Raw genomic sequence first — 26,457 nt, forward strand, 5'->3', positions numbered from 1 at the left:
AACCTTTGATGATCTTCATCAGAGGACACTCATAGGACTTCATGTTAAACAATACATGTATGTTTTGTTTGATAAAGTTCATATTTATATAAAACAATCTCGGTATACATTGGAACGTTACGTTCACTAGTTCCAAAAACATCCGGTGATATTGCAGAGAGCCACAGAAATCATTTTACAGAAATACTCATTATCAATGTCGATAAATACAATTGTTAGACATGGAAATATAGATATACCTCTCCTTAATGCAACCTATGTGTCAGATTTCAAAAAAACTTTACGGAAAAAGCAAACCATGCAATAATCTGAGACGGCGCTCAGAAAAGAAAAATATATATCTGCCATGTTGGAGTCAACAGAAATCAGAAATAACACTATAAATATGCCCTTACCTTTGATGATCTTCATCAGAATGCACTCCCAGGAATCCTAGTTCCACAATAAAAAACATTTTGTTCGATATTGTCCATTATTTATGTCCAAGTAGCTACTTTTGTTAGTGCGTTTAGTACACAAATCCAAACGCTTGTGCAGGTCCAGCCGAACGTGGGACGAAAACTTCAAAAAGTTATATTACAGGTCGAAGAAACTTGTCAAACTAAGTATAGAATCAATCTTTAGGATGTTATCATAAATCTTCAATAACGTTCCAACCGGAGAATTCCATTGTCTGTAGAAATACCATGGAACGCAGGTCGCTATCATGTGAAATGCGCATGACCAGGACCTGGCTCTCTGCCAGACCACTGACTCAAAGAGCTCTCATCCGGCCCCACAATACAGTAGAAGCCCAATTCAAATTTCTAAAGACGGTTGACATCTAGTGGAAGCCTTAGGAAGTGCAACATAACCAATATCCCACTGTGTATTCAATAGGGGCTGGGTTTTTACGTTTAGGTCAAATGTTTGGGCCAGTATTTCTCAAGTAAAAAAAAAATGGTTGTCTCATGTTGACTGACAACATTTCATTGAAGAATCCCGTCCATAGTTTCCACTCATACTAGGAGTAGTTCTGTTGACCAATCACCGACAAAGGGGCGTATACTTTGTCTACTCAACTACGACTTGTTCTGTGCTTGAACATCTGAAAATAAACCCTGCTGAACACCAAAACTAACAAAAACCTAACCACAATTTGTCATAATATGTGCATGAACTGTTTTGAGTGGGAAGCATGCGACAAGCTTAAGCTTCACTACCTACACTACCCTAACCTTTGTCCTGACCATTCGACCTGACCCAGGAAAAACTGGGCCCTTATATATAGCCTGTAGGTAGGGCCTGGAACTTTGGGGTATGACTAGGACCCAGAGTTTTTCCCTGGTCAGGGCAGGGAATTCTTGGCCTTAAGTGAGGAGATATGGGGACAGACAGGGTTGAGGTCTGGCAAAGAACAAATGTAATTACTTTAAATGTGCTGGCAGATTTTCCCATGAATGGTCCTCTCCTGAGGGCTGTGTAACCTGTTTGTACCTGTGAGCTATACAGCAGCTCTACACGCACACACACACACACACCTGGCAGTGTTTCACAGGGGAAGTCAGCGGGGACCTGGCTGAGATTTGTTATCGTCCCGTGTGTGTGAGGCAGGCGCAGCAGTGTGGAATCAAAGCTACGTTCCCAGCCCGTCTCCTGTCCCAGTCTGTCTGTTACACTCAACCATGATCAAAGTCCTGCAGAAATACACAGAGATTCTCCTCCACGCCCTGGCCCACAGAGGGATGGGTTCCCTTTATAAATGCTCTGCAAACACACACATCCAGGCACACACACAGCACACACACACACACAAAGTGTGCGCAGACACAAACACAGGCGCCCACATACACACATACATGGCATTCACATACAGTCACACTTACTCACTCACACACACACACACTCTGCCTATGAATGAGCGCAGAGTGAGTGTGTGTGTGTGTGTATGTACGTCCGTAAGGAGAGATTTAGTAGTATTTGGTTGAGATTAGTTATTCATACACTGTTTTTTGTTTGTAATTGTAGTTCTCTGATACACAGATTGTAGTTCTCTGGTGCCCAGATTGTAGTTCTCTGGTACCCAGATTGTAGTTCTCTGGTGCCCCCTGCAGACTCTTTATATGAATTACATCCATTGGACTGGCAGTGCATCCCTTAATGGCACCCTATTCCCTATAGTATACTACTTTGTTGGGAATCGGGTGCCATTTGGGACGTAACCTGAAAGTCAATCTTACAATGTACCAGGATGCCGGAAGAACACAAACTCCAGTTACCATTTACATTACAATACCTTCTGAGATTTTTACCAAACGACCAGTTCAGTTGGATCAGTGAAGACCAGGCTGTGGTCAGTGGTATCCACATTGCCACCCAAACAAACCAAGCTAATCTTTTGCACCTAAGCTGGAACTGGAGTGTGGGGAAAATTCCTCCCCGGAACAAAATGTTGCCACTGTGCCTGTTACATTTGAAGCTTTCCTTGGCTGGTAGGGCCAAAATTCATCATTCTGTGTCACCTTTTCAGCACTTGTTGTTTTTAAAGTGTTGTGGTCTATCATTTACGTGTGTGTGTGTGTGCGCGCACAGAGGTCGCGGTCTGCGTTCTCCCTGACCAGTGACGATTCTCCAGAGAAGAACACCGAGGCACTAGTAGGGGCGGGGGGAGGTGAAGGGGTACAGGACTACGCCTCTCTGAAGAAGGAGACCGCTAGGGCCTCCTCACTGCCCAGCTGGAAGAGTGTGGACCGCCTGGACAACTCCAGTAAGTAAGACACACACTGAAACATGGATCCCTGATACAGTCGCGCACACACACACACATTAGAGACGCCCAGAGCAAAATCCTCCGTTATTGTCGCACAATATAACGCTCTACGCTCAATCCAGAGAGACATGTCCATACTGTCACGTTTTACATGCAAAGACACGTCAGTACTGTCACGTCTCTCTGTACAGTCAAACATGTTCCATGCAACAGGACAATTCCATACCGTTGCACTCCCAGGAAGAATGCTGTGTTTGTCACCTACGTAAAGCTCTAGATATGTTTATCTGTGCCTGTATGTACAGGTGCGTCCTCGGTGCTGCAGAGCCCGGACGGTAACTGGATCGCTCTGCAGAGCTCTCAGCACTCCCGTCCCAGCCTGCTGACCAAGAGAAAGTCTCTGGTGTTCAGCGTCCTGGAGAAGGAGTCCGATGTGGTCTCGGCCTACGACGAGATGGGCCCCGAATCCGACCAGGAGGACGACAAGGGGGGCTGGGGGGCCGCACTCCGCCAGTTCCAAGGGAAACTCTCCGACGAGACGTACTACACGGACTCTCAGCACGACCCTGAGTGGACGTACACACCGGTCCACCTCCCGGTCACCTCGCCCTCCTCGGGCCAGTACACCAACACAGAGACCCTCAACTCTGACTCAGAGTGTTCCTCTGTACCCCCCACCCGACCCGGCAAACCCCTCCAGAACGTAATGAAGAAGACAGGCCCTAACCAGGACCCGTATCTTCATCCCCAGCAAGCTCAGTACCACCATCATCAGCATCAACACCAGAACCTCCCTTTGTACTCGCTCCACCCGGAGGCGCTGGATGTGAACTTTAACCCCAAGGTGACGGGGGACAGTGGGCAAAGCAACCACGTCAGGAGGTCGCGGAGACGCAGGAAGAGCAAGAGGGAGCTGGCGGGGAACCAGGCCCACGCACAGACACACACACAACCCCTTTATTCGTCATCTGCACAGGTGGGAGGACATTCACTCACAAAGCCTTGAGGAAGGTTTTACTTGCAATGACTGTGATATGTGGTTGTCTTATCTAGCTTGGTTGAATGCACTGACTGGAAATCTCTCTGGCTGACAGTGTCTGCTAAACCACAAAAATGTCAATGTAAAGATATGGCACGTGTAGCAGCTTCGCCAATCTCTTCTCATTGGCAGTAGTAGGTACAGAGTTGTTTTAATCACCTTTACTACACCTCATTCTAGTTGTTATAAATCTCAACAACAACAACAGAAAAAAAAGTGTAGTCCTTTAGTCAACCCTCATGAGACTGTTGGGAAACATTAGTACACCACTAGGTGGCAGGAAAGGACAATGCTTTTTCATATGGAGGGAGATAAGCATGAAGGTCTCCCTATTGCTCTCTCTTTCATTCTGTCTTTCTCTCCATCTCCGCCCGTAGGAGAACAGTTTCCTGCTGAACGCCCTGCTGAAGAGTGGCATGAGTGAGGAGATGCCTGGGCCTGACGTGGGGCCCGTGCCCGAGATCTCCTCTGCGGTCATGACCCCCGAGCCCAAGAACCAGGACACTGTGGCCCCTAACTCTGCGGCCCCCAGCTCCCCTAACTGCATGGCCCCTGCCCCTGGCCCCCTGTCCCCCAGCAGCTCTGGGCCCGGCTCGGGAGACACACTGGAGCAGGAGCTCTACTCCAAACTGGGCCAGCTGGTTGGACGAGCCAGCAGCGAGGAAGCAGCGAGCTCGTCCGAGGATGAGCCAATCAAAAGTCCCGTAAAGAGAGACAGAGAAAGTGACAGACAGAAAGAGAAGCTGAGGCAGATTGAGAGAGAGCGAGATCCCCAGGGACAAAGTGAGAGACAGAGCAGTAAAAGTAGGGATAGGACGAAGCGAGAGACGTCGGAGTCAGTGAACGGGCTGGAACTGAAAAAGAGAGAGCGACTAAGGGAAAGTCTGACATTGAGACAGGAGGAGAGAGTGAAGGAGAGGAGGTTGGAGAGAGGAGGAAAGAGTTTGGAAGAGAAAGTAGATGGCAGGGAAAATAAGACAGTGGAGAAGAACAGGCAAAGTAAGAGACTACAGAGAAAAGAGGTGGACAGAGAGACCGAAAGAAAGGGGGAAGAAGTGGAAGACCGAAACCAAAAGACAGGATCCACCCCCTCCTCGCCTGCAATTACCCCATCTATCCAGGAAGGGGTGCTGTGTGACGGACAGGTGAGCAGAGAGAGGCAGAATAGGAGGTCTTTGTTTCATATTTAGCTTTAGCCATAGAGTTGGAAAGAGGGCTAAATCTAAGGATAGGGATATGGATACTTGGATAGGGATGTTTGGCCCAAAGCCTGTTTTAGCATGGGAAAAGATAGGAGATGAGCTCTTTAGTACATCTCTATGGCTTTAGCCTATCATACATGACCTGTATGTCCTGTTTGTGTCGTCACCTAAACACCGCAGGCGGCTACCCTGAGTTATCTTTACTCTTATCTTAAACTCTCTGTTTCTCCTTTATCTCGTTTCTCTCGGTCACTCCTTTATTTTCCCTCCCTTTCTTCTGGCTGTACCTTCTACTCATCCCGAACCTCTTCCTCCCTCCTCGTTCTCACCTCTTCTCTCATCCACATCTTTCTGTGCCATCCGTGTCCCACATCTGTCTTTCTCCCGTTTCTCTCGATACCCCCCCCCCCCCCCCGTCTCCCTTTCTCCTTTGTCTTTCTGTCCGTCCATCTGTCCGTCCGCGCATGTCTGTCTGTCGCGAGAGACAGAATGGGGTGGAACTACAGCAGAGGCTACAGTTACTCTCCTCTCTTTTACAGCAGGTGAGATTTACTGTCTCTATAACACAGTCAGTCAGGACATCACACATGCGCACACACACACACACACACACACACCATGTATGCGACATGACTAACCACAGTCGCAATCTTAACATTCACGTGATGCAACCCCAAAACAATCAAATTAATCAGATTGCTGTGGTGGACAACGCACACTAACACACACTCACTGCGTCTATCTGATGATTCACTTCTTACTATTCTTAGACACTCTGTCACCAGTAAGGCATCATCAAGTGAAACATGGTTGTTTTGTCAGGGGCCATCGTGATATTAGTCACGCTCTCTCCCTCTGATTTACTTCAGTTGTGTCGTAAATAGCACCCTATGCCCTATATAGTTCACTACTTTTAACCAGTGCGTGTGGGAATAGTGTACTTTGGGACGTAGGTTTGCTCTTATCTAGATGTGGTCTATTTTAGGGACTTCTGGACACAATCAGGTATAATTGTTATTCAAAGCCACTAGATGGAGTCATGAGTGAAAAGCTGATGGTGCTGTATTCAATTTAGACATAAAAGGCCGACTGCATTAGCTTGTACCCTTACGGAAAAACCACATGATTTCATATGTGGAAATCACATTAATTCCCGTGAAATTGTCACGTTTTGCCTAATGTCTCATTTTATTTCACGTGATGTTTCACATGTGGATTTTCACGTTATCACATAACCTTTCACATGTGGTTTTTGAACACTTCTCATGTGATGATATTTCATATGAAGTTTCACGTGGATATTTTTCACATAAGATTTCACAGGTGATGCCCTGCAAATTAAAATGTGTCGTTAAGGATGTCTCCGGAACATCACGCAGTCGCAGTGTTTTCAACTTACATATTTGACACACTTTGACATACTGTGCTTTCAGGAAGTATTCACACCCCTTGACTTATTCCACATTTTGTTGTGTTAAAGCCTGAATTTAAAATGGGTTAAATTTAGATTGTTGGTCACTGGCCTAAACACAATATGCCATCATGTAAAAGTGTAATTATGTTTTTAGAAATTTTTACAAATTAATAAAAAATGAAAAGCTGAAATGTCTTGAGTGAATAAATATTCAACCTAAATAAGTTCACGAGTAAATATTTGCTTAACAAGAGACCATGTGGAAAAGCTGCTTGTTGGTGTCCAACAAGAGATAATAAGTTTCATGGACTCACTATGTGTGGAATAATAGTATTGAATGTGTTTTTTGAATGACTGCCTCACCTCCGTACCACACACATACAATTATCTGTAAGGTCCCTCAGTCGAGCAGTGAATTTCAAATTTTAATATCTCACAAAAAAAGGTACCTATTGGTAGATGGGTATTTTTTTTAAAGCAGACATTGAATATCCCTTTGAGCACAGTGAAGTTATTATCAATACACCGTGTCACTAAAACGATACAGGCATCCTTCCTAACACAGTTGCCAGAGAGGAAGAGAACTGCTCAGGGAATCACCGTGAGGCCAATGGTCACTTTAAAACAGTTCGCGTTTAATGATTGATCAACAACATTGTAGTTACTCCACAATACGAACCCAATTGACAGTGAAAATAGCAAATCCTGTACAGATAAAAAAAAAAATCTAAAACATGCATCCTGTTTGCAAACAAGGCACTAAAGTAATACTGCAATAAATGTGGCAAAGCAATTCACTTTTTGTCCTGATTTGGAGCAAATACAATAAAATACATTACTAAGTACCACGCTCCATATATTCAAGCATATTGGTGGCTGCATCATGTTATGGGTATGCTTGTAATGGTTATGGACTGGGTAGAAGAAAAACAGAATTGAGCTAAGCACAGTCAAGATTCTAGGAAAACCTAGTTCAGTCTGCTTTCCACCAGACACTGGGAGATAAATAACCTAAAACATAAATCTACACTGGAATTGCTTACCAAGAAGACAGTAAATGTTGCTGAGTGGCCGAGTTACAATTTTGATTTAGATCTGCTTGAAAATCTATGGAAAGACCTGATAAAAATGGTTAGCAATGATCAACAACCAATTTCACAGAGCCTGAAGAATTTTGAAAATAATAATGGGCAAATGTTGCACAATCCAGGTGTGGAAAGCTCTTATAGACTTACCCAGAAAGACTCACAGCTGTAATCGCTGCCAAGGGTGCTTCTACAAAGCACAGGTAAAAAATATATGGCAAATAGAAATCAAACTGGATGGTCTACAGGGATAGATGGGAGGGGTTGAGGGTAGCTGAAGGATTGGATTAAAAACAAACAAAAGATAACTATTGGAAAATACATTTTGTCCGTAAAATGTATATTATATGTATAAGCTGTTATAAGTTGGATGCAGTTTCTAAAAGCGCTTTCTAAACACATATGTCGCAGTAGGAAATGGAGCCGTGTGTTGGAGCCGTGTGATAATGATGTATATTGGTAATGTACTATAGGTGACGACCAAACCTGCGGCTCCCATTAGTCATCTACGTACTCAGTTGGTACCTGAAATCTTTCCCTCTCGCTCTTTGCTCTCTAAGTCACCTCTGAGTGTTCAAAAGGAGCCGCCTCTCATCTCCTCTCGTCTCCCACTCGAGTGCCACCCCTTACCACCCACACTATACACACTTCCTTTCAAGCCCACGTACGTCGCTAGCTAGCTAACGCGTCTTAAAAAGAGAGAGAGAGAAAGGGGTGTGGATCAATGCACTTGTTAGTCCCACAGATCAAAGCTTCAAGCCAAGGTTTATCTCATTATTGAATTACATCGATCTCTCTCCTTTTCCCTCATCCCTCTCACCTTTTCATCCATTCAGATGTACTTGTTTGTACTTTACAGCAGGGGTGTTGTTTGTTAGTCTTGTAGGTTCGAGACTGCACTTTTACTTATCGTGTTTTCTCACATTTTCTACTTTTCTAGTGGTTTGGTAGAGGAAAATGTAAATAAAGTAATTGTAACTCTGTTAGGTAACCTGGAATCTAGTAATAAACCTGGAATCCATGACCTGGAATCTAGTAATAAACCTGGAATCCATGACCTGGAATCTAGTAATAAACCTGGAATCCATGACCTGGAATCTAGTAATAAACCTGGAATCCATGACCTGGAATCTAGTAATAAACCTGGAATCCATGACCTGGAATCTAGTAATAAACCTGGAATCCATGACCTGGAATCTAGTAATAAAGGTCAACAGCTCCCCTCCTCTTCCACATGAAGCGTCACACTCTTCGTCCTCCACCTGATTGCTCCTTGCAGGTTGACATGAGAAGTGACGATGTGTGTGTGTGCTGCACTGATTGGAGGTGTAAAAGCTCTGTGTGTCATTGAGGACCATGCTGTAAACTTGGACCCTGTTACGACTCTCCTCTTGACTGTTCCATATTTGTTTGTACCCTCTAATGATAGTCAAGTTCGTGCCTGTGTGTGTCTAACTCGTATCTCTGTGTGTGTTGTGTGTCTGTTTCTATGTGGCATGTCTTTGTGTGTGTATGTGGTGTGTGTGTGTGTCTTGACGTGTGTGTGCACGTGTGTGTGTGTTGAGCAGAAGTACTCGGCCGCATCGCTATGCAGTATCACCACAGAGGTACTGAAGGTGCTCAACGCCACAGAGGAACTGATTGGTGAGGCGGGGGGCGATAGTGTCACCCCCTCTGAGTGCATGAGCGCGTCTGAGTCCTTCCTCAGCAACTTAGAGACCAGGAAGCTGGACCAGAAACTCACCAAGATGGAGGAAAACGTAAGACCCAGTGCCTACATACATCTCAATGTTGGTGGTCGCTATCTGGCCATGCTAGAAAGGACCAAATGCAGCGCTTTCTAAACCCTAAACTTAATCCTTATCTTAACCTCCACCATAACCCTAGATTTAAAAAAAGAGTAAATAGCATATGTGTACTTACTCATCTGAACTCACTATCTCAGCCACTTTTGTCCATCTTAGCATGACCATATAGTGACTACCACCTGTAAAGACTAAACCAGAAAGGCCCAAGGATAGAGCCCTGTGGGTCCCCAACATTGTTATGCTCAGCACCTGTGCCCATTGACCTTTCCTGTAACACGTGACTTGTCCCTGTAGGTGTACATGGCTGCGGGGGCGGTGTATGGCCTGGAGGGGGCACTGGGGGACCTGGAGAAGGTGGCCCGAGGCATCAGCAGTGGCACCTCAGACAGAGACCTGGCCTTCCTGGAGGACCAGGTGGCCACTGCTGCCGCCCAGGTGCAGCAGTCTGAGCTCCAGGTAGGGGGTCCATTCATATCCAAACGCCCAGTTGTTTCTATGACTGCATTCCATGCTGATTACATTGCAGACGCAGGTCAGATGTGATGCTTGCCCAACTGTGCAGTTGATGATGTGGCAATGTGTTGGGGATGGAATGCAACCAATGTTTGATGGTCCTGTAAGAATGCAGGTTTTAATGTGGAGACTGGAGAGAATGTAGCAATGTGTAATTGTATTCTAATGGTGTCTTCTAAATGAACCTGATTCATTCATTCATTAAATTAACCTGAGCCTTGATGTACTCTACACTACATCTACAGCAAATGTCGTTTTTATTTTCGGAATCATTTGGAATCTCTCTCCTCCAGGTATCAGACATCGAGGAGAGGATATTATCTCTAAAAACAGCTGGACTGAATGTCACCGCCTGCAATCGTTTCTCCAACTTCTCCAAGCCAAAACCTACGGTATACTGTAGTATATTTCCACCATACAATTATTACACACAGCTACACCCTCATATGGCCACTGTATTCACCGTACTGATCTGTCACTCTGCAGCCTCAAACCCTTGACACATCACGCCAACAGAGGAGAAAACTACCTGCCCCTCCGGTCAAAGGTAACGGACAACTTGTTGAAATGATCACAAAGGAAACCTTTTTGCTGTTGAACAATGTTAAATGTTCTATTTAATCCATTTACTTTTCCTACTTTTGTTAAATGGAGTTTCTAGGATTGGCTCCCCTTGATGATAGAAAAAGGTACCAGGTCGCAAAAAAGACCCAAACTTTGTCACTACAAAAAATCCTACGTTTTTCAGACTGTGTAATGTCACACTGTCACAATGAGAAGTTTTTTTTCCCTTTCGGGAGTTTGAAAATACACTCACACCCTCTTTACGCTTTGATGTGCGCGTTGCATCGATCGCGGGCTGACGTCACTGTGGCAACGCAATGTTGTCTGCTCCACAGAATAACGCACCCTTTTTTCATGTGCGGACATTGGCTTGGCAGAAAGATTTTGTGTTCACACTTAGAAGACTAACATCACATTTGGATCTAAAGGAAGAGGTTGAATGGATGCCAGGCTAAGTGTACCAGGTAGAGAGGGAAGATATAGAAAGGAAAGAGAGAGGTTCCATTAGGAACGAGAGAAGGAGCACACAGAATAGGAGACGAATCGGACGGCTGCGCCATTAACCAATGGGGGCACGCTTCTTTTCATGTTAATAATTCATTAATTATTAATCAGGGTTTTCTCTTTTTTTTGGGACACCAACAAGCAGCTTTTCCACATGGTCAATGAAATCACTCTGTTTTAGCCTTTACTTTCCAAGTACAACACAACAGAGGCTAAATCAAAGAAGTCTCATATAGTCATAAAGCATTGATTTCAGACAGGGGTCGACGGTGCATCTTTTGAAAGAGACTCATTAGACAATCAGTCAATCAAATGTATTTCTAAAGCCATTTTTTACATCAGTAGATGTCACACAGTGCTGTTACAAAAACCCAGCCTAAAACCCCAAAGAGCAAGCAATGCAGATGTAGAAGCACAGTGTCTAGGAAGAACTCCCTAGAAAGGCAGGAACCTAGGAAGAAAGCTCGAGAGGAACAAGGCTCTGAGGGCTGGCGATTCCTCTTCTGGATGTATCGGTGGCAATTATAGGAATACAGGGCCATTAACGCTAGATCCCTCTTCAAGACGTTCAAATGTTCATAGATGACCAGCAGGGTCAAATAATAATCACAGTGGTTATAGAGGGTGCAACAGGTCAGCACCTCAGGAGTAAATATCAGTTAGCAAATCAATTTATAACACTTTTGACATGCGTTTCTTCTTGTTGTTGTTATTCTATCTCTCACTGTTCAAATAAACCTACCATTAAAATTATAGACTGATCATGTCTTTGTCAGTGGGCAAACATACAAAATCAGCAGGGGATTAAATACTTTTTTCCCTCACCGTATATAGTGAAAACAAAAGTCCTAAAAAAAACAGAACCTTGAGGAACACCAGGCAAAAACTTTTCTGCGTAGACCATTTTGGGTGTCCATTCTCTAAATAAAAACAGTAGTCGCCAACGATAAAGGCTTGCGCTCCTTCTTTTTTTCCCTTCTTTTTTGGGGGGGGGGGTGTTGCGCTGAAGGCGGTAGGTGCACTTAATTCAGAAGCCCTGCGCACGGCAAACAAAGTGTTTCCATTTTTAACCATTTCATTTTTCTGAAAAGATTGACTCCGCCTACCCGGTGGACCGGGACATCTGTGGCTTAACCGAGTGCTCCTACTGCGCTGGCCAATAGGATCGCTCAAATCACCGTACCTATAGAGCTTCTACGACCCCAGCACCAGCAAAGTGTTATACTAGCCTATATACGATTTATTAACTTCATGAGTGAGTTCACATTTGTTTTTATATAGCTCAAAACACGGTTCAACACTATTACAAAACATAAAACGCGATTCTCCGTACTTGCGCTGCAATGAATGAGTAGCCAAGTGTATCATTAGCCCTGCAGTTTTATTATTATTAGCAGCTTGTCGTGTCCATTTTAATATAGAGGAATGTTTCACTTTCTCTGGTCATAGGTACAACATAACTTTGAGCATGACTGAGACAGATGCGGTGCGACTCAAGTTTCGTCATCGGGTAGGAAGAGGTGTACCCTCTCTGGTTAGTCTCACTGGAGGAATGTTCAAAACAATTGGGAACTCGGAAATCTCCGACTTCCGACTTCAGTGAGTTGGGAACTCAGAAAAAATCAAGATCCCAATTTTTTTTTAATGGTCATCCAACTTCCAAGTCGAAAACTTTCCGACCTAAAGATCATTGACGTCTTGATTTGACCTTTGTTTTAGTAAAAATAAAAGTAAAATAAAAAATTATTTCAATTTATGGTCCGCAGTGCATCGCAAGTGCTACACCAACTTTATTATCAAAGATCGAGTTTTGAACTATGATCTGAGAATAACAATATTGTCAGTCCAGCCAAAAATCTGAGTGGTAGATCTCGGCTAGCTTTTTGATTGTGAAAGTGATCTTGACTCAAAAGGTGTCAAGCAAATAGGCACTGAGTTTGAAGGTAGGCCTTCAAATACATCGACAGGTACACCTCCAATTGACTCAAGTTATGTCAATTAGTCTATCAGAAGCTTCTAATGCCATGACATCATTTTCTGGAATTTTCCAAGCTGTTTAAAGGCACAGTCAACTTATTGTATGTAAACGTTTGACCCACTTGACCCACTGGAATTGTGATACAGTGAATTATAAGTGAAATAATCTGTCTGTAAACAATTGTTGGAAAAATTACTTGTGTCATGCACAAAATAAATGTCATAACCGACTTGCCAAAACTATAGTTTGTTAAAGGGCTGAAATCCCGTTCATGGGATGATATGACAACAGATTCAAAACAACAGAAATCTCATAATTAAAATTCCTCAAACATACATGTATCTTATACCATTTTAAAGCTAATCTTGTTGTTAATCCCACCACAGTGTACGATTTCAAATATGCTTTACAGCAAAAGCACCACAAACGATTGGTCACCACCAAGCCACAGAAAAACACACACATTTTACCAGCCAAAGATTTTCCAGCCAGAGTCACAAAAAGCACAAATAGAGATAAAATGAATCACCAGATGACACCCATAGGACTTCATGTTACACAATACATGTATGTTTTGTTTGATAAAGTTAATATTTATATCAAAATCTGAGTTTACATTGGCGCATTACGTTCACTAGTTCCAAAAACATCCAGTGATTTTGCATAGCCACATCGATTCAACAGAAATACTCATCTTAATTGTCGATGATAATACAAGTTATACACATGGAATTATAGATATACCTCTCCTTAATGCTACCGCTGTGTCAGATTTCAAAAAAACTTTACGGAAAAAGCTAACCATGCAATAATCTGAGACGGCACTCAGAACAATAGTTAAATTAGCCGCCATGTTGGAGTCAACAGAAACCAGAAATGACATGATAAATATTCCCTTACCTTTGATGATCTTCATCAGAATGCACTCCCAGAAATCCCAGGTCCACAATAAATGTTTGTTTTGTTCGATAATGTCCGTTATTTTTGTCCAAATACCTCCTTTTGTTAGCGCGTTTGGTATACATATCCAAACGCTCGTTCTGGTCGTGCGTTACTTCGGACAAAAACTTCAAAAAGTTATATTACAGGTCGAAGAAACATTTCAAACTAAGTACAGAATCAATCATTAGGATGTTCTTATCATAAATCTTCAATAAAGTTCCAACTGGAGAATTCCTTCCTGTGTCTTGAGGAGCAACGAAACGCAAGTGGATATCATGTGGAATGCGCGTGACCAGGAAATGGCTGACTGCCAGACACATGGCTCATTCTGCTATTATTCAGTCCCACAACACAGTAGAAGCCTCATTCACATTTCTATAAATGGTTCACATCTAGTGGAAGCCCTAGGAAGTGCAACTTCATTCATATCTCAATGGGATTTCAACTGGAACTGTGTTGAAAAGCTACCAACCTCAGATTTCTCACTTCCTGTTTGGATTTCTTCTCGGGTTTTTGCCTGTCATATAGGTTCTGTTATACTCACAGACATCATTCAAACAGTTTTAGAAACTTCAGAGTGTTTTCTATCCAATACTAATAATAATATGCATATATTAGCAACTGTTTACTCTGGGGCACCTTATTCATCCAAGCTACTTAATACTGCCCCCCAGGCATAAGAAGTTAACAAGAAATTTGTGGAGTGGTTGAAAAATGAGTTTTAATGACTCCAACCTAAGTGTATGTAAACTTCTGACTTCAACTGTACATCATTTGTCTTCAGGAAATAGTGAGTTTCTCAGCAACAGCTTTTTCAACAACAACAAAATTTGAGGAATGGGAGATTCGATATAGGCAGATAGTAAAGAAATAAATAAATAAACCACTCAATTGCGGTCAAGGTTTGGCTTTCTCAGGAGAGGCTTTATTACTGCCACTTTAAGTTACTTTGGTTCACATCGTAAGGATAGGGAGCCATTTATTATGTTCAGTATATAAGTAGGCAGTTGGAAGATTTATGGGCCATGACTTTTTTTGTAAACGTGTCGACGAAAACTTGGGTTTCTCCATTGATCTGAGGTTCTGCCAGTTCTGTGCAGACTTTGGACAACTACACCTATTCAAAGAGGAGTCTGTAATTTGCTTTCTAAAGATCATGATCTTTTCATTGAAGAAAGTTATGAATTCATCATTGCTGAAGTGAAGCGCATCCTCACTTGGGGATGCTGCTTTTTAGTTAGATTTGCAACAGTATCAAATATGTATTTAGGACTGTTTTTATTCTCCTCAATCAGGTTTGAAAAGTAGGCTGATTGAGCAGCAGTGAGGGCTTTTTGATATTGCACTTTCTAAGATAGTCATAAGACTTCCAATTTGGTGGAGTGACATTTCCGATCCAATTTTCTGGAAGCTTCTTTCCGGGCTCTAATATTTTCTGTATTTAATTTTGTTTTGCTTTTAGTGGCGCAACTGCATCCAGGGTATTACGCAAAGTTACTTTTATATCCTCAGTTAGGTGATTTTACTACTCTGACATCCTTGGGTAGGTGGAGGGAATCTGCAAGGGCATCTAGGAATCTTTTGCGTTGTCCGAGAATTTATAGTGCAGCTGTTGATAATCCTTGGTTGGGGTCTAAGCTAATTATTTGATTGCAAATGTAATAAAATGGTGGCCCAATAGTCCAGGATTATGAGGAAAAACATTTAGATCCACAAAATCTATTCCATGGGACTAAACTAGATCCAGGGTATGACTGTGGCTATGCGTAAGTCCCGAGACATGTTGGACAAAATCCACTGAGTCGATGATGGCTCCGAAAGCCTTTTTGAGTGGGTCTGTGGAGTTCTGTGAATATTGAAGTCACCAAAAATGTGAATATTATCTGCTATGACTATGAGGCCCAATAGAAGTTCAAGGAGCTTTGTGAGTAACACTGTACACGGCCCAGGAGGCCTGTAAACAGTAGCTATAAAAAATTGATTGAGTAGGCTGCATAGATTCATGACTAGAACCTCAAAAGATGAAAATGTAGCCTTTTTTGTTGTCATAAATGTTAGCAACACCTCTGCCTTTGCGTGATGCTCTGGGGATATGGTCACTAGTGTAACCAGGAGGAGAGGCCTCATTTAACCCAGTAAATTCATCAGGCTTGAGCCATGTTTCAGTCAGGCCAATCACATCAAATTTATAATCAGTGATTAGTTTGTGAAGGATCTTACATTAAGTAGTCCTATTTTGAGATGTGAGGTATGATCACAATCTCTTTCAATAATGACAGGAATGGAGGAGGTCTTTATTCCAGTGGGATTGCTACGGTGTGTTTAATTTTGTCAGACCTAGATCGAGGCACAGACACGGTCTCAATGGGGAAAACTGAGCTGACTACACTGACTGTGCTAGGGGCAGACTCCACTAAGCTGGCAGGCTGGCTAACAGCACCCTATCCCATTGTGGAGCTAGAGGAATTAGAGCCCTGTCTATGTTGATAGAAAAGATGAGAGCACCACTCCAGCTAGGATGGTGTCCGTCACTCCTCAGCAGGCGAGCCTTGGTCCTGTTTGTGGGTGAGTCCCAGACTAGAGCATCATGTAATGATTATTTAACTAAGGGACTAATATTTTACTGTTTCTCTCTCAGTGTTGGGAACTTCTACATTTTATGCCCAATTCTGATTAGATATTACCAGATACACTGAGTATATAAAATATTAGGAACACCTACCAAGTGACAGATTGACCAGGTGAATCCAGGTGAAAGCTATGATCCCGTATTGATGTCACTTGTTAAATCCATTTCAATCAGTGTAGATGAAGGGGAGGAGACAGGTTTGAGACAATTGAGACATGGATTGTGTATATGTGCTCTGGGCAAGACAAAGGATTTGTGCCTTTCAACTGGGTATGGTAGTTGGTGCCAGGCGCACCGGTTTGAGTTTGTCAAAAACTGTGACGCTGCTGGGTTTTTTACGCTCAACAGTTTCCCGTGTGTATCAAGAATGGTCCACCACCCAAAGAACATCCAGCCAACTTGACACAACTGTGGGAAGCATTGGCGTCCACATGGGGCAGCATCCTTGTGGAACAGTTTTGACACGTTGTAGAGTCCATGTACCGATGTATTGAGGCTGTTCTGAGGGCAAAGTGTGGGGGGCAACTCAATATTAGGAAGGTGTTCCTAATGTTTTGTACACTCAGTGTATACGCAATGCAAACTCCATTAATGGTTATGCTGTGTAATAGCTTCATTTGTCATTGTGACTATTGAATACACTCTTTAGCTACCTGAATAGCTCAAGTCATATATTTCTATATGCATTTCCTTGTTTTTCTCCAGATAAGGAGCCTGAGCAGCAGGTAACAGCACTTCATCCGTAGCTACAGACAGAAAGCACAAAGAGTCCCTCAGGGGCCCCGCGCGGTCTCTCCACTCCAGTGCCTTGATCCAGCGTCTGCCTTGGGCTATGCAGGGGCCAACACCTGCCCTGTGCACCCCACCCAGCGCTCTCCTCAGCCAGGCACGGCCCCATCCAGTCACCCCCTGAATATCTCCAGACCCCCTTCCCTGCCTCCCCCAGCCCAGGACTGACTCATTCAACCCCTGTCCCAACCTACTCCATCAGCCCCCTGGGCCTCATTCACTGTAATTACCACACCACAACGCTCACAACAGGGTGGATTGATAGACGACGTGTCTCTGCCTTAAAATCAGCGAACGAACACTCCTCGCCGAGACAACTCACTGTCCTACTGTCAAAAGAAGACCTAACTTCAAAGTCCTTGTACAGAAAATAAGAAAACCTCTGTCAGTCTTTCTTTCTTCTTCTAACTGTTTGCAAGGGTGTTGTAGGTGTTTGAAGATGTGAAAAACCATGTGAAAACGTCTGTGATGAATGTCCCAAAAGAGGCTGAACCATGTTTTATATTACGTTGTCGTTTCTCTCACTGATGAAATGTCATGATGAATTGCCGAGCACCTACAGAACCTGTTCAATGTTGTTGTTGTATTATCATTTCTGTGTACAGACTCAAAACGTAATCCTTTTCCTTGAACTAGCAGATACCAATCCTCATTCACGACGCTCTGGTCTGACGCGTTTTTTCGAATTTTCGATGAGAGGTTCCACTTTAAGAAACATCTGGCGTCCTCTCCTGTTTCTTTAATGAATCATTGACATGAAGTGTAACCAGATAAACACACCTCAATCTTTTCACAGTGGCGATTTTGAGACGGGCTCGTTACTCTAGCGCGTAAGTTACCGTGTTTAGAGAAAGATTCACTACACTCGGCCCACACAATGACAGTTTATGTAATGTCTGTTTTGTAAGGCCAAAATAACCTATTTAGTTACATGAACAAATAAAGAAACGTTTATCACACAAATGGTCTACCTATTATATAAAGTATATGTAAAGCATTTAGGAACCGAAAGAAGCCCGACATTAGAATAAATGGACACGTTTCTTAACCAAACAAAAACATCTCTGTATGACAACTTTACCGTTCTTCTTTTTTTGGAATGAATATGCTTCATTCTACAGCTAGGAGGACTCCTGATATCTCCAGGAGTAATACATCACATGTGTGTCTTTATCTGTTGTCTAGTACTGTCTTTTTGCTAGCTAGGGCCATCTACTTGATATCTGTCTTCCCAGTAGCATACTTGGGTGTGTGAACTGCTGACTGTTCATAACTTGCAGATGATGGTTGACACATTAACTAGGATTAAAGGACAGGGCAATTTGTGCGTGAACTAATACTCACACTTGGATTTCTTTTCCTACTAGCACTGACATTGCTGATAGCTACTTTATTGAGGAAAAATACATGTACTATGACTGAGATATTTGGCTGTCCCAACTAGCTATCTGAAGATCAATGCACTTAACTGTAGGTGTCTCTGGATAAGAGCGTCTGCTAGATGACAACAACGTCAAATGGCTTTTTTTGCTTGTTATTTTTATGTTTCATTTGTTTCCGCTTTGTGGCCTTTATTTGGCATACATTTTGATTTCTCTCCTGTGCTCTATGGCTCCAATAATTCATTGTGCGTTGTGTTAAATATCTTGTAAAGATTTATACATAATGAAGTCTACTGGGCTTTATGACAAAATGCCATGAAAAGCATGATTTTATTTTTGTACTTTTGAAGATTGTTATTACGCAGTTCTTTTCACTAAAACAAAGTGGGGCGGAAACCGGCCTAGGCTTTATTCTCCTCCTCTGAAAGGTTTTCTCATCAGTTAAGTCTGAAACCGTGTCATGTTTCCTTCTTCAAAGTGCTTTACATGTATGCCTGCATTAATTGTCGGAAAATGTGTGATTTTAATGGGAATGATGGTATTCATATTCATGATAACGTGGGAGATGTGATAAATAGCAGTTGATGCAGTGTCTGGTATTACTCCAATGACCGGGGTGAGAGTCTGGAATGCCAGGCCTGTTTTTTATCAGCGTCTCAGAGTAGGAGTGCTGATCTAGGATGAGGCTTTCCCTGTCCATGTAACCATATTCATTGTGATCTACAACACAAAATGTATCCTAGATCAGCACTTCTACTCTTGAGATACTCTGAGAGGCCCTGGTCTTTATATTGAAAAGATCAGATAGTATATTAATATAGAGGAGATGAAATACAGTGTTGAGGAATTATGTTCCTTAGTAATTACAGGTAAAATAGTATGACGTTTGCGCTGGTTCAGGTTGTTACGTGCAGCTTGACCTTTCTTCAAGCCGCACCTATCAGGTGTAGTCCTGTTGTGGCTCAGTTGGTAGAGCATGACACTTGCAATGCTAGGGTTGTGGGTTCAATTCCCACGTGGGACCAGTATGAAGTTGCTCTGGATAAGAGCGTCTAATAAACGACAATAAGAATAATATGTAACGCCCTGTACCGGAGCTAGTGACACAGGTTATTCCCATACCTATGGACTTCTCTTATATTATATTTGAACACTGTCCACTGGTAAGTCCTTCCATCCATCCTATGATCCCATTTAGCAGGTTATGCATATCGTTTCCTGTATGTCGTCGTTGTTCCTGGATGTGTGTTGTGTATCAACGCATGTTTCTGGTTTTAAATAGATGTACAAAATTCGAGAAGCACAGCCAAGGGGTTCATTATTATCAATGTCCTGTATTTTTCTATTGTAAAAAATATATTTTATCTCACCTCCTAATTTGTTTATATATATATATATATATCCATATATATGTATAAAAAAAAAATGGATATGACATAAGATAATTGCCCAATCATAAACTTGATCCTTCTGTGTTGTCTGCGGGAGGCAGCCAGCTGTCTATGTTCCTAGGCCGCAGTGAAGTTCACTTTGCACACCTCTGATGGACTATTCACTCATATGTGCAATCGTTTGTTGCAGTCCATATCATGTGTCGGGGAAAAATATTAAGAGGCAAAAAATACAGATTCTCTATGTGCCAAATTGCTCTGATTGAGAAAAAGTGTAATACTGATTGAATAAAGTTTGCACCTGAATGACCTCTGGAGTTTCCTATCATTCCTAACCTTTGAGGATTAATGAAGTATGGTCTTACTTTATGTTACAAAGAATATCCCTCACCAATGGTAAGAAAAACGGACCTGCTTATTCACCGAAAGGTTCAGATTTTGAGCAGCTTTATATTTCTCGTTTGAGACTTCCTGCTTTTTATTCAACAATAATTGGTCACAGTACCAATGTACCAAAAACATAGTCTGTTACTATCTTCATTTATTAATCAATATAGATTGCATTTCTCAGTATGTACCATACAGACTACAACTGGTCAGCCAGTTTAGAGGTCCCTAGACTAAGACATACTGTAGGCTTGAGAGCAAACCTTGAAAAGAAAGAAAGAACGACAGAAAGAAAAAGGAGATAGAGACAAAGAAAGACAATACTTGATTAAATAAAGACACATTCACAGACACAGATGGTGGGGGCGGGCGAGCGGCCAAGCATGTTGTCATGGTAGCCAGTCGGCGTCCTCTCCGCTAAGTGTCTTCCCGATGTTCTCCTGGTTCCTGATGATGTCGAGGAGAATCTCCAGTGTGCTGACCATGGCCACAGGGTGTCTGAGCCCTCCGCTGCCCCCTCCTCCGCTCTGCCTCTTCCCAAAACGCCCGATGGGCCTTACCCCACGCCCCACGTACCAGAATGGATCTATTTCTGGACCTGACAAAGACACAAGGGGTGAGTGGAAGCGTCAAGTTAAGGTTTGAGTATACACTGAACAAAAATATCAATGCAACATGTAAAGTGTTGGTCCGATGTTTCATGAGCTGAAATAAAAGATCCCAGATATTTTCCATACCACAAAAAAAACTTTGTTTACATTCCTGTTAGTGAGCATTTCTCCTTTTCCCAAGATAATCCATCCACCGTACAGGTGTGGCATATCAAGAAGCTGATTAAACAGCATGGTCATTACACAGGTGCAGCTTGTGCTGGGGACAATAAAAGGCCACTCTAAGATGTTCAATCTTGTCACACAACACAATGACACAGATGTCTCAAGTGTTTTGAGGGAGTGTGCAATTGGCATGCTGACTGCAGGAATGTCCAACAGAGCTGTTGCTAGAGAATTTAATGTTAATTTCTCTACCATAAGCCACCTCCAATGTCATTTTAGAAAATGTGGCAGTACATCCAAACGGTCTCATAACCGCATACCAAGTTTAACCACGCCAGCCCAGGGCCTACACATCTGAGTATTTCTGTCTGTAATAAAGCCCTTTTGTGGGGGAAAAAATCATTCTGATTGGCTGGGCCTGGCTCCCTAGTGGGTGTACCTGGCTCCCAAGTGGGTGCCCCTATGAACCTCCCAGGCCCACCCGTGTGTGCACCCCTGCCCAGTCATTTGAAATCCATAGATTAGGGCTGAATGAATTTATTTCAATTGACTGATTTCCTTATATGAACTGTAACTCAGTAAAATCTTTGAAATTGTTGAACTTAATATATCCATTTAAATCAGAAAATAAACAGAAATGACATTGAAATAATTATTGACACCCTAGACTTAATATTTGGTAGCACAGCCTTTGGTCAAAATAACTGCAATCAAGTGCTTCCTATAGTCATTGATGAGCTTCCTGAACCTCTGTACTGGCAGTTTGGCCCACTCCTCTTGTGCAAACTTCTCCAGTTCTCTCAGATTTGAAGGGTGTCTTCTCCCAACTGCTGTTTTCAGATCTTTCCACAAGTTTTCAATGGGATTTAGATCTGGACTCATTGCTGGCCACTTCAGAACAGTCCAGTGTTTTGTCTTGAACCATTTCTGGGTTCTTTTTGAAGTGTGTTTGGGGTCAATGTCCTGCCATCAATGTCCTGCCATGCACAGGTTCAAGGCACCCAGTGCCAGAGGCAGCAAAGCAATCCCAAAACATCATTGAACCTCATCCATGTTTGGCTGTAGGGAAGGTGTTATTTTCTTTGAAAGCTCAATTTTGTTTTAGAGTTGCTTCAGACAATTCTATGGTTTTCTTTCTTTTGTCCATGCTCGTTGCGGTACACACAGTGACACACAACAGGAGAATGAGTCCTTTCCTCTATTCAAACTGGTTGAATAAGTGATTTTTATACTGCAGACACCTTCAACTCACCACAGGTGAGTTCAATTCTAAAGATAATGAGAATCACCTGATTTAAATGATTTCTAACTACTTCTAGAAGTTGTCGTCCAGGCCATTTTAGGATTTCTTTGTGGAATTTGATTTAGTAAATTATTCCGTTTTTTTTGTTGTAGTTCAACTGCACACCGAAGACATACATTTGTGGATACCAAAGTATGTTTTAATTTCAACTGTTTTCTGGAAGAAATGGTGCATTATTTGAAAAAGGGTGCCAATAGTTTTGGCCACGACTGTACATATACAAGAATGTGCTCGCACTAACAGACAGACACACACACACACACACTATCTTTCTTAAAAGCACACACAAATGCCTTTCCACAAAGTACACAGTTGTACCGTTATGTGTAAACAGTAGTCACACCTAATACCCATCATATTGCTGATTCATAACTAGTGATAATGCTCTAAAGGACCAGGTTATTGTTCATATCATGTTATTGTCCATACCAATACCATGAAATGTGGGATGAACATTGTGCATGAACAATAAATGTTTTTGTTAGGCTATTGGTATGAACAATAACCTGGTATGAACAACAATACCATTTCTTGTTAGGTTATAGAATAACCTGGTATGAACAATATCTTTACTTGGTATAAGGCTACTGGTATAAACAATAACCTGTTATGAACAATACCATTTAGGTTATTGGTGTGAACAATGACCTGTTATGAACAGTAACCTGGTATGAACAATACCATTTAGGTTATTGGTGTGAACAATGACCTGTTATGAACAGTAACCTGGTATGAACAATACCATTTAGGCTATTGGTGTGAACAATGACCTGTTATGAACAGTAACCTGGTATGAACAATACCATTTTAGGCTATTGGTGTGAACAATAACCTGGTATGAACAATAACCTGGTATGAACAATACCATTTTAGGCTATTGGTGTGAACAATAACCTGGTATGAACAATAACCTGGTATGAACAATATTATTTTCGGCTATTGTTGTGAACAATAACCTGGTATGAACAATATTATTTTAGGCTATTGTTGTGAACAATAACCTGGTATGAACAATACCATTTTAGGCTATTGGTGTGAACAATAACCTGGTATGAACAATACTATTTTAGGCTATTGGTGTGAAAAATAAACTGGTATGAACAATAACCTGGTATGAAGAATAACATTTTAAGCTATTGGTATGAACAATTTCATTTTAAGCTATTGGTATGAACAATACCATTTTAAGCTATTGGTATGAACAATACCATTTTAAACTATTGGTATGAACAATACCATTTTAGGCTATTGGTATGAACAATACCATTTTAGGCTATTGGTATGAACAATACCATTTTAGGCTATTGGTATGAACAATACCATTTTAGGCTATTGGTATGAACAATACCATTTTAGGCTATTGGTATGAACAATACCATTTTAGGCTATTCGTATGAACAATACCATTTTAAGCTATTGGTATGAACAATACCATTTTAGGCTATTGGTATGAACAATACCATTTTAAGCTATTGGTATGAACAATACCATTTTAGGCTATCGGTATGAACAATACCATTTTAAGCTATTGGTATGAACAATACCATTTTAGGCTATCGGTATGAACAATACCATTTTAAACTATTGGTATGAACAATACCATTTTAGGCTATTGGTATGAACAATACCATTTTAGGCTATTGGTATGAACAATACCATTTTAGGCTATTGGTATGAACAATACCATTTTAGGCTATTGGTATGAACAATACCATTTTAAGCTATTGGTATGAACAATACAATTTTAGGCTATTGGTATGAACAATACCATTTTAAGCTATTGGTATGAACAATACCATTTTAAGCTATTGGTATGAACAATACCATTTTAGGCTATTGGTATGAACAATACCATTTTAAACTATTGGTATGAACAATACCATTTTAGGCTATTGGTATGAACAATACCATTTTAAGCTATTGGTATGAACAATACCATTTTTAACTATTGGTATGAACAATACCATTTTAGGATATTGGTATGAACAATACCATTTTAGGCTATTGGTATGAACAATACCATTTTAGGCTATTGGTATGAACAATACCATTTTAGGCTATTGGTATGAACAATACCATTTTAGGCTATTGGTATGAACAATACCATTTTAAGCTATTGGTATGAACAATACCATTTTAGGCTATTGGTATGAACAATACCATTTAAAGCTATTGGTATGAACAATACCATTTTAGGCTATTGGTATGAACAATACCATTTTAAACTATTGGTATGAACAATACCATTTTAGGCTATTGGTATGAACAATACCATTTTAGGCTATTGGTATGAACAATACCATTTTAGGCTATTGGTATGAACAATACCATTTTAAACTATTGGTATGAACAACACCATTTTAAACTATTGGTATGAACAATACCATTTTAGGCTATTGGTATGAACAATACCATTTTAGGCTATTGGTATGAACAATACCATTTTAGGCTATTGGTATGAACAATACCATTTTAAACTATTGGTATGAACAACACCATTTTAAACTATTGGTATGAACAATACCATTTTAAGCTATTGGTATGAAAAATAACCTGAAAGTGGATGTCACCTTTTCATCAGGCAGTGGAGGTCCATTACTGGGTTTGGATGATCATTTTTAGGCAACACTTTAGTCTTCTATGAAGATTTTAGGATGTATAAGTGAAGTAAACTGTGAATGTTTAATTTATGAGTACCATATCAATCATTAAAAAACATGTTCAAATCCATAACTAAGATGTTGAAAATCTAGATATTACAAATGAACAAAACATTTTTTTTTGCATAATTAGAAATTATATCACATTAACAGTGGTGTGTTACATTCAAAAGTATTACATTTGTTAATTATGATTAAATGTTTTGATGAATAGGTTTGAAATTGACACTTTTTTTCCTTTTAATTTTAACACAAAGAAATTTAGACAAAATAATGTGTGAAATCCTGTGTAATATCCAATGTGTCATCAATGTCACCTTTCAAGATCAAATCCAATGAAGACAAATCATTCACTTATTCGAAAATAAAACGTGTTTCAACTTACTTCTGTTGTCGACATTGTGAACGATGTGAAAGTCGTGCTCCACCGTGGTACTGTGAACGCAGGTGACCGTCGTGGAAAGCAGCAACAGAATCGTGAGCGCAGACATCAGCCAGCGGGACCCCAGGACGCACTCTCCCACCATCACTGGGCACGCAGCTGTAGTCTCAGGTGTCATTGTGGATGGACGGCAAGGCACTGCACATGGTCCGTTGTGTTTTTAAAATGACATAAAGGTAAAGATAAATAATTAAACCCGACTTTAGACTTGTGTCAATGTAATCTTGCCATATACTTTGAATTAGCCTAGTTCTTGCGTAATTGCGCACCAATGTGTAATTTTAGAACATACATATACCAGCGAACGATCTACTCTAATACAAGGCTAACTAATAACTCAATAAATACGTAATAATCCTAAATATATGTTCACTTTTTATACATAAATGTGGAGAGCACACAACCAGTTTCAACTTACCGTAAACGTTGGTAGTTTGCTGAGGTGGGTCGGTGGAGAGTTTTCCTCGTGCCAGGTTATTCATTAGCGGAAATGGTGTGAGCGCGAATTTATATATTCCGGACTGCCCATGTTAAATGATGACTCAAGAACGTCTGTCAGATACGATACTCCGGTTGATATCGTCAGCACCGCCACTTCCTCCCCATCCCCTCCTTCTTGCAAATCCCCTTATCCTTTAAGAATGAAACGGTAATGTAATGGGGCGTTTGGGTGGCAGTTTTCCAGGTCCATGGCACGCCGCGGTGCACTCCATCAAGGAGTCAATGACATGTGGACAACATTAACTTAGTTAGTAGACTCCTGCTTTGGGGACCTTTACTTCGGGTACAAGACAGTGAACCAGAGCTGTGGAGGCGGGTATGCCTCAATCATCTTGATTAGTATCGACAAGTCCTACTGTTGTCATAGCACCAACCAGATAGTGGAAAACAGATCACTGA

General features: G+C 41.5%; 2 protein-coding genes across 3 annotated transcripts in view; one reads left to right on the forward strand and one right to left on the reverse strand.

The window, feature by feature from the left end:
• The window catches only part of myripb (myosin VIIA and Rab interacting protein b), a 197,537-nt gene extending 177,237 nt beyond the window's left edge, over positions 1 to 20,300 (forward strand). For both annotated transcript variants that reach the window (XM_031835980.1, XM_031835981.1), the window contains 8 exons: positions 2,572 to 2,746; positions 3,055 to 3,725; positions 4,166 to 4,933; positions 9,058 to 9,249; positions 9,592 to 9,753; positions 10,104 to 10,202; positions 10,297 to 10,357; positions 17,133 to 20,300. In XM_031835980.1, coding sequence (XP_031691840.1) covers positions 2,572 to 2,746; positions 3,055 to 3,725; positions 4,166 to 4,933; positions 9,058 to 9,249; positions 9,592 to 9,753; positions 10,104 to 10,202; positions 10,297 to 10,357; positions 17,133 to 17,173 — 2,169 coding nt within the window. In that variant the 3' untranslated portion in view covers positions 17,174 to 20,300. The remainder of the gene's footprint in view (positions 1 to 2,571; positions 2,747 to 3,054; positions 3,726 to 4,165; positions 4,934 to 9,057; positions 9,250 to 9,591; positions 9,754 to 10,103; positions 10,203 to 10,296; positions 10,358 to 17,132) is intronic.
• A 212-nt stretch (positions 20,301 to 20,512) lies between these two features.
• Positions 20,513 to 26,136, reverse strand: prlh2 (prolactin releasing hormone 2). Its single transcript, XM_020494098.2, has 3 exons — positions 25,976 to 26,136; positions 25,501 to 25,695; positions 20,513 to 20,974 (listed from the first exon to the last, which is right to left on the reverse strand). Exons 1-3 carry the CDS (start codon positions 26,037 to 26,039, stop codon positions 20,766 to 20,768), a joined length of 468 nt encoding a protein of 155 aa, XP_020349687.1. The 5' UTR covers positions 26,040 to 26,136; the 3' UTR covers positions 20,513 to 20,765.
• Between the last annotated feature and the right edge of the window lie 321 nt (positions 26,137 to 26,457).

This window comes from Oncorhynchus kisutch, linkage group LG11 (genome assembly GCF_002021735.2).
Source record: "Oncorhynchus kisutch isolate 150728-3 linkage group LG11, Okis_V2, whole genome shotgun sequence".
NCBI classification, from domain to species: Eukaryota; Metazoa; Chordata; class Actinopteri; order Salmoniformes; family Salmonidae; genus Oncorhynchus; species Oncorhynchus kisutch.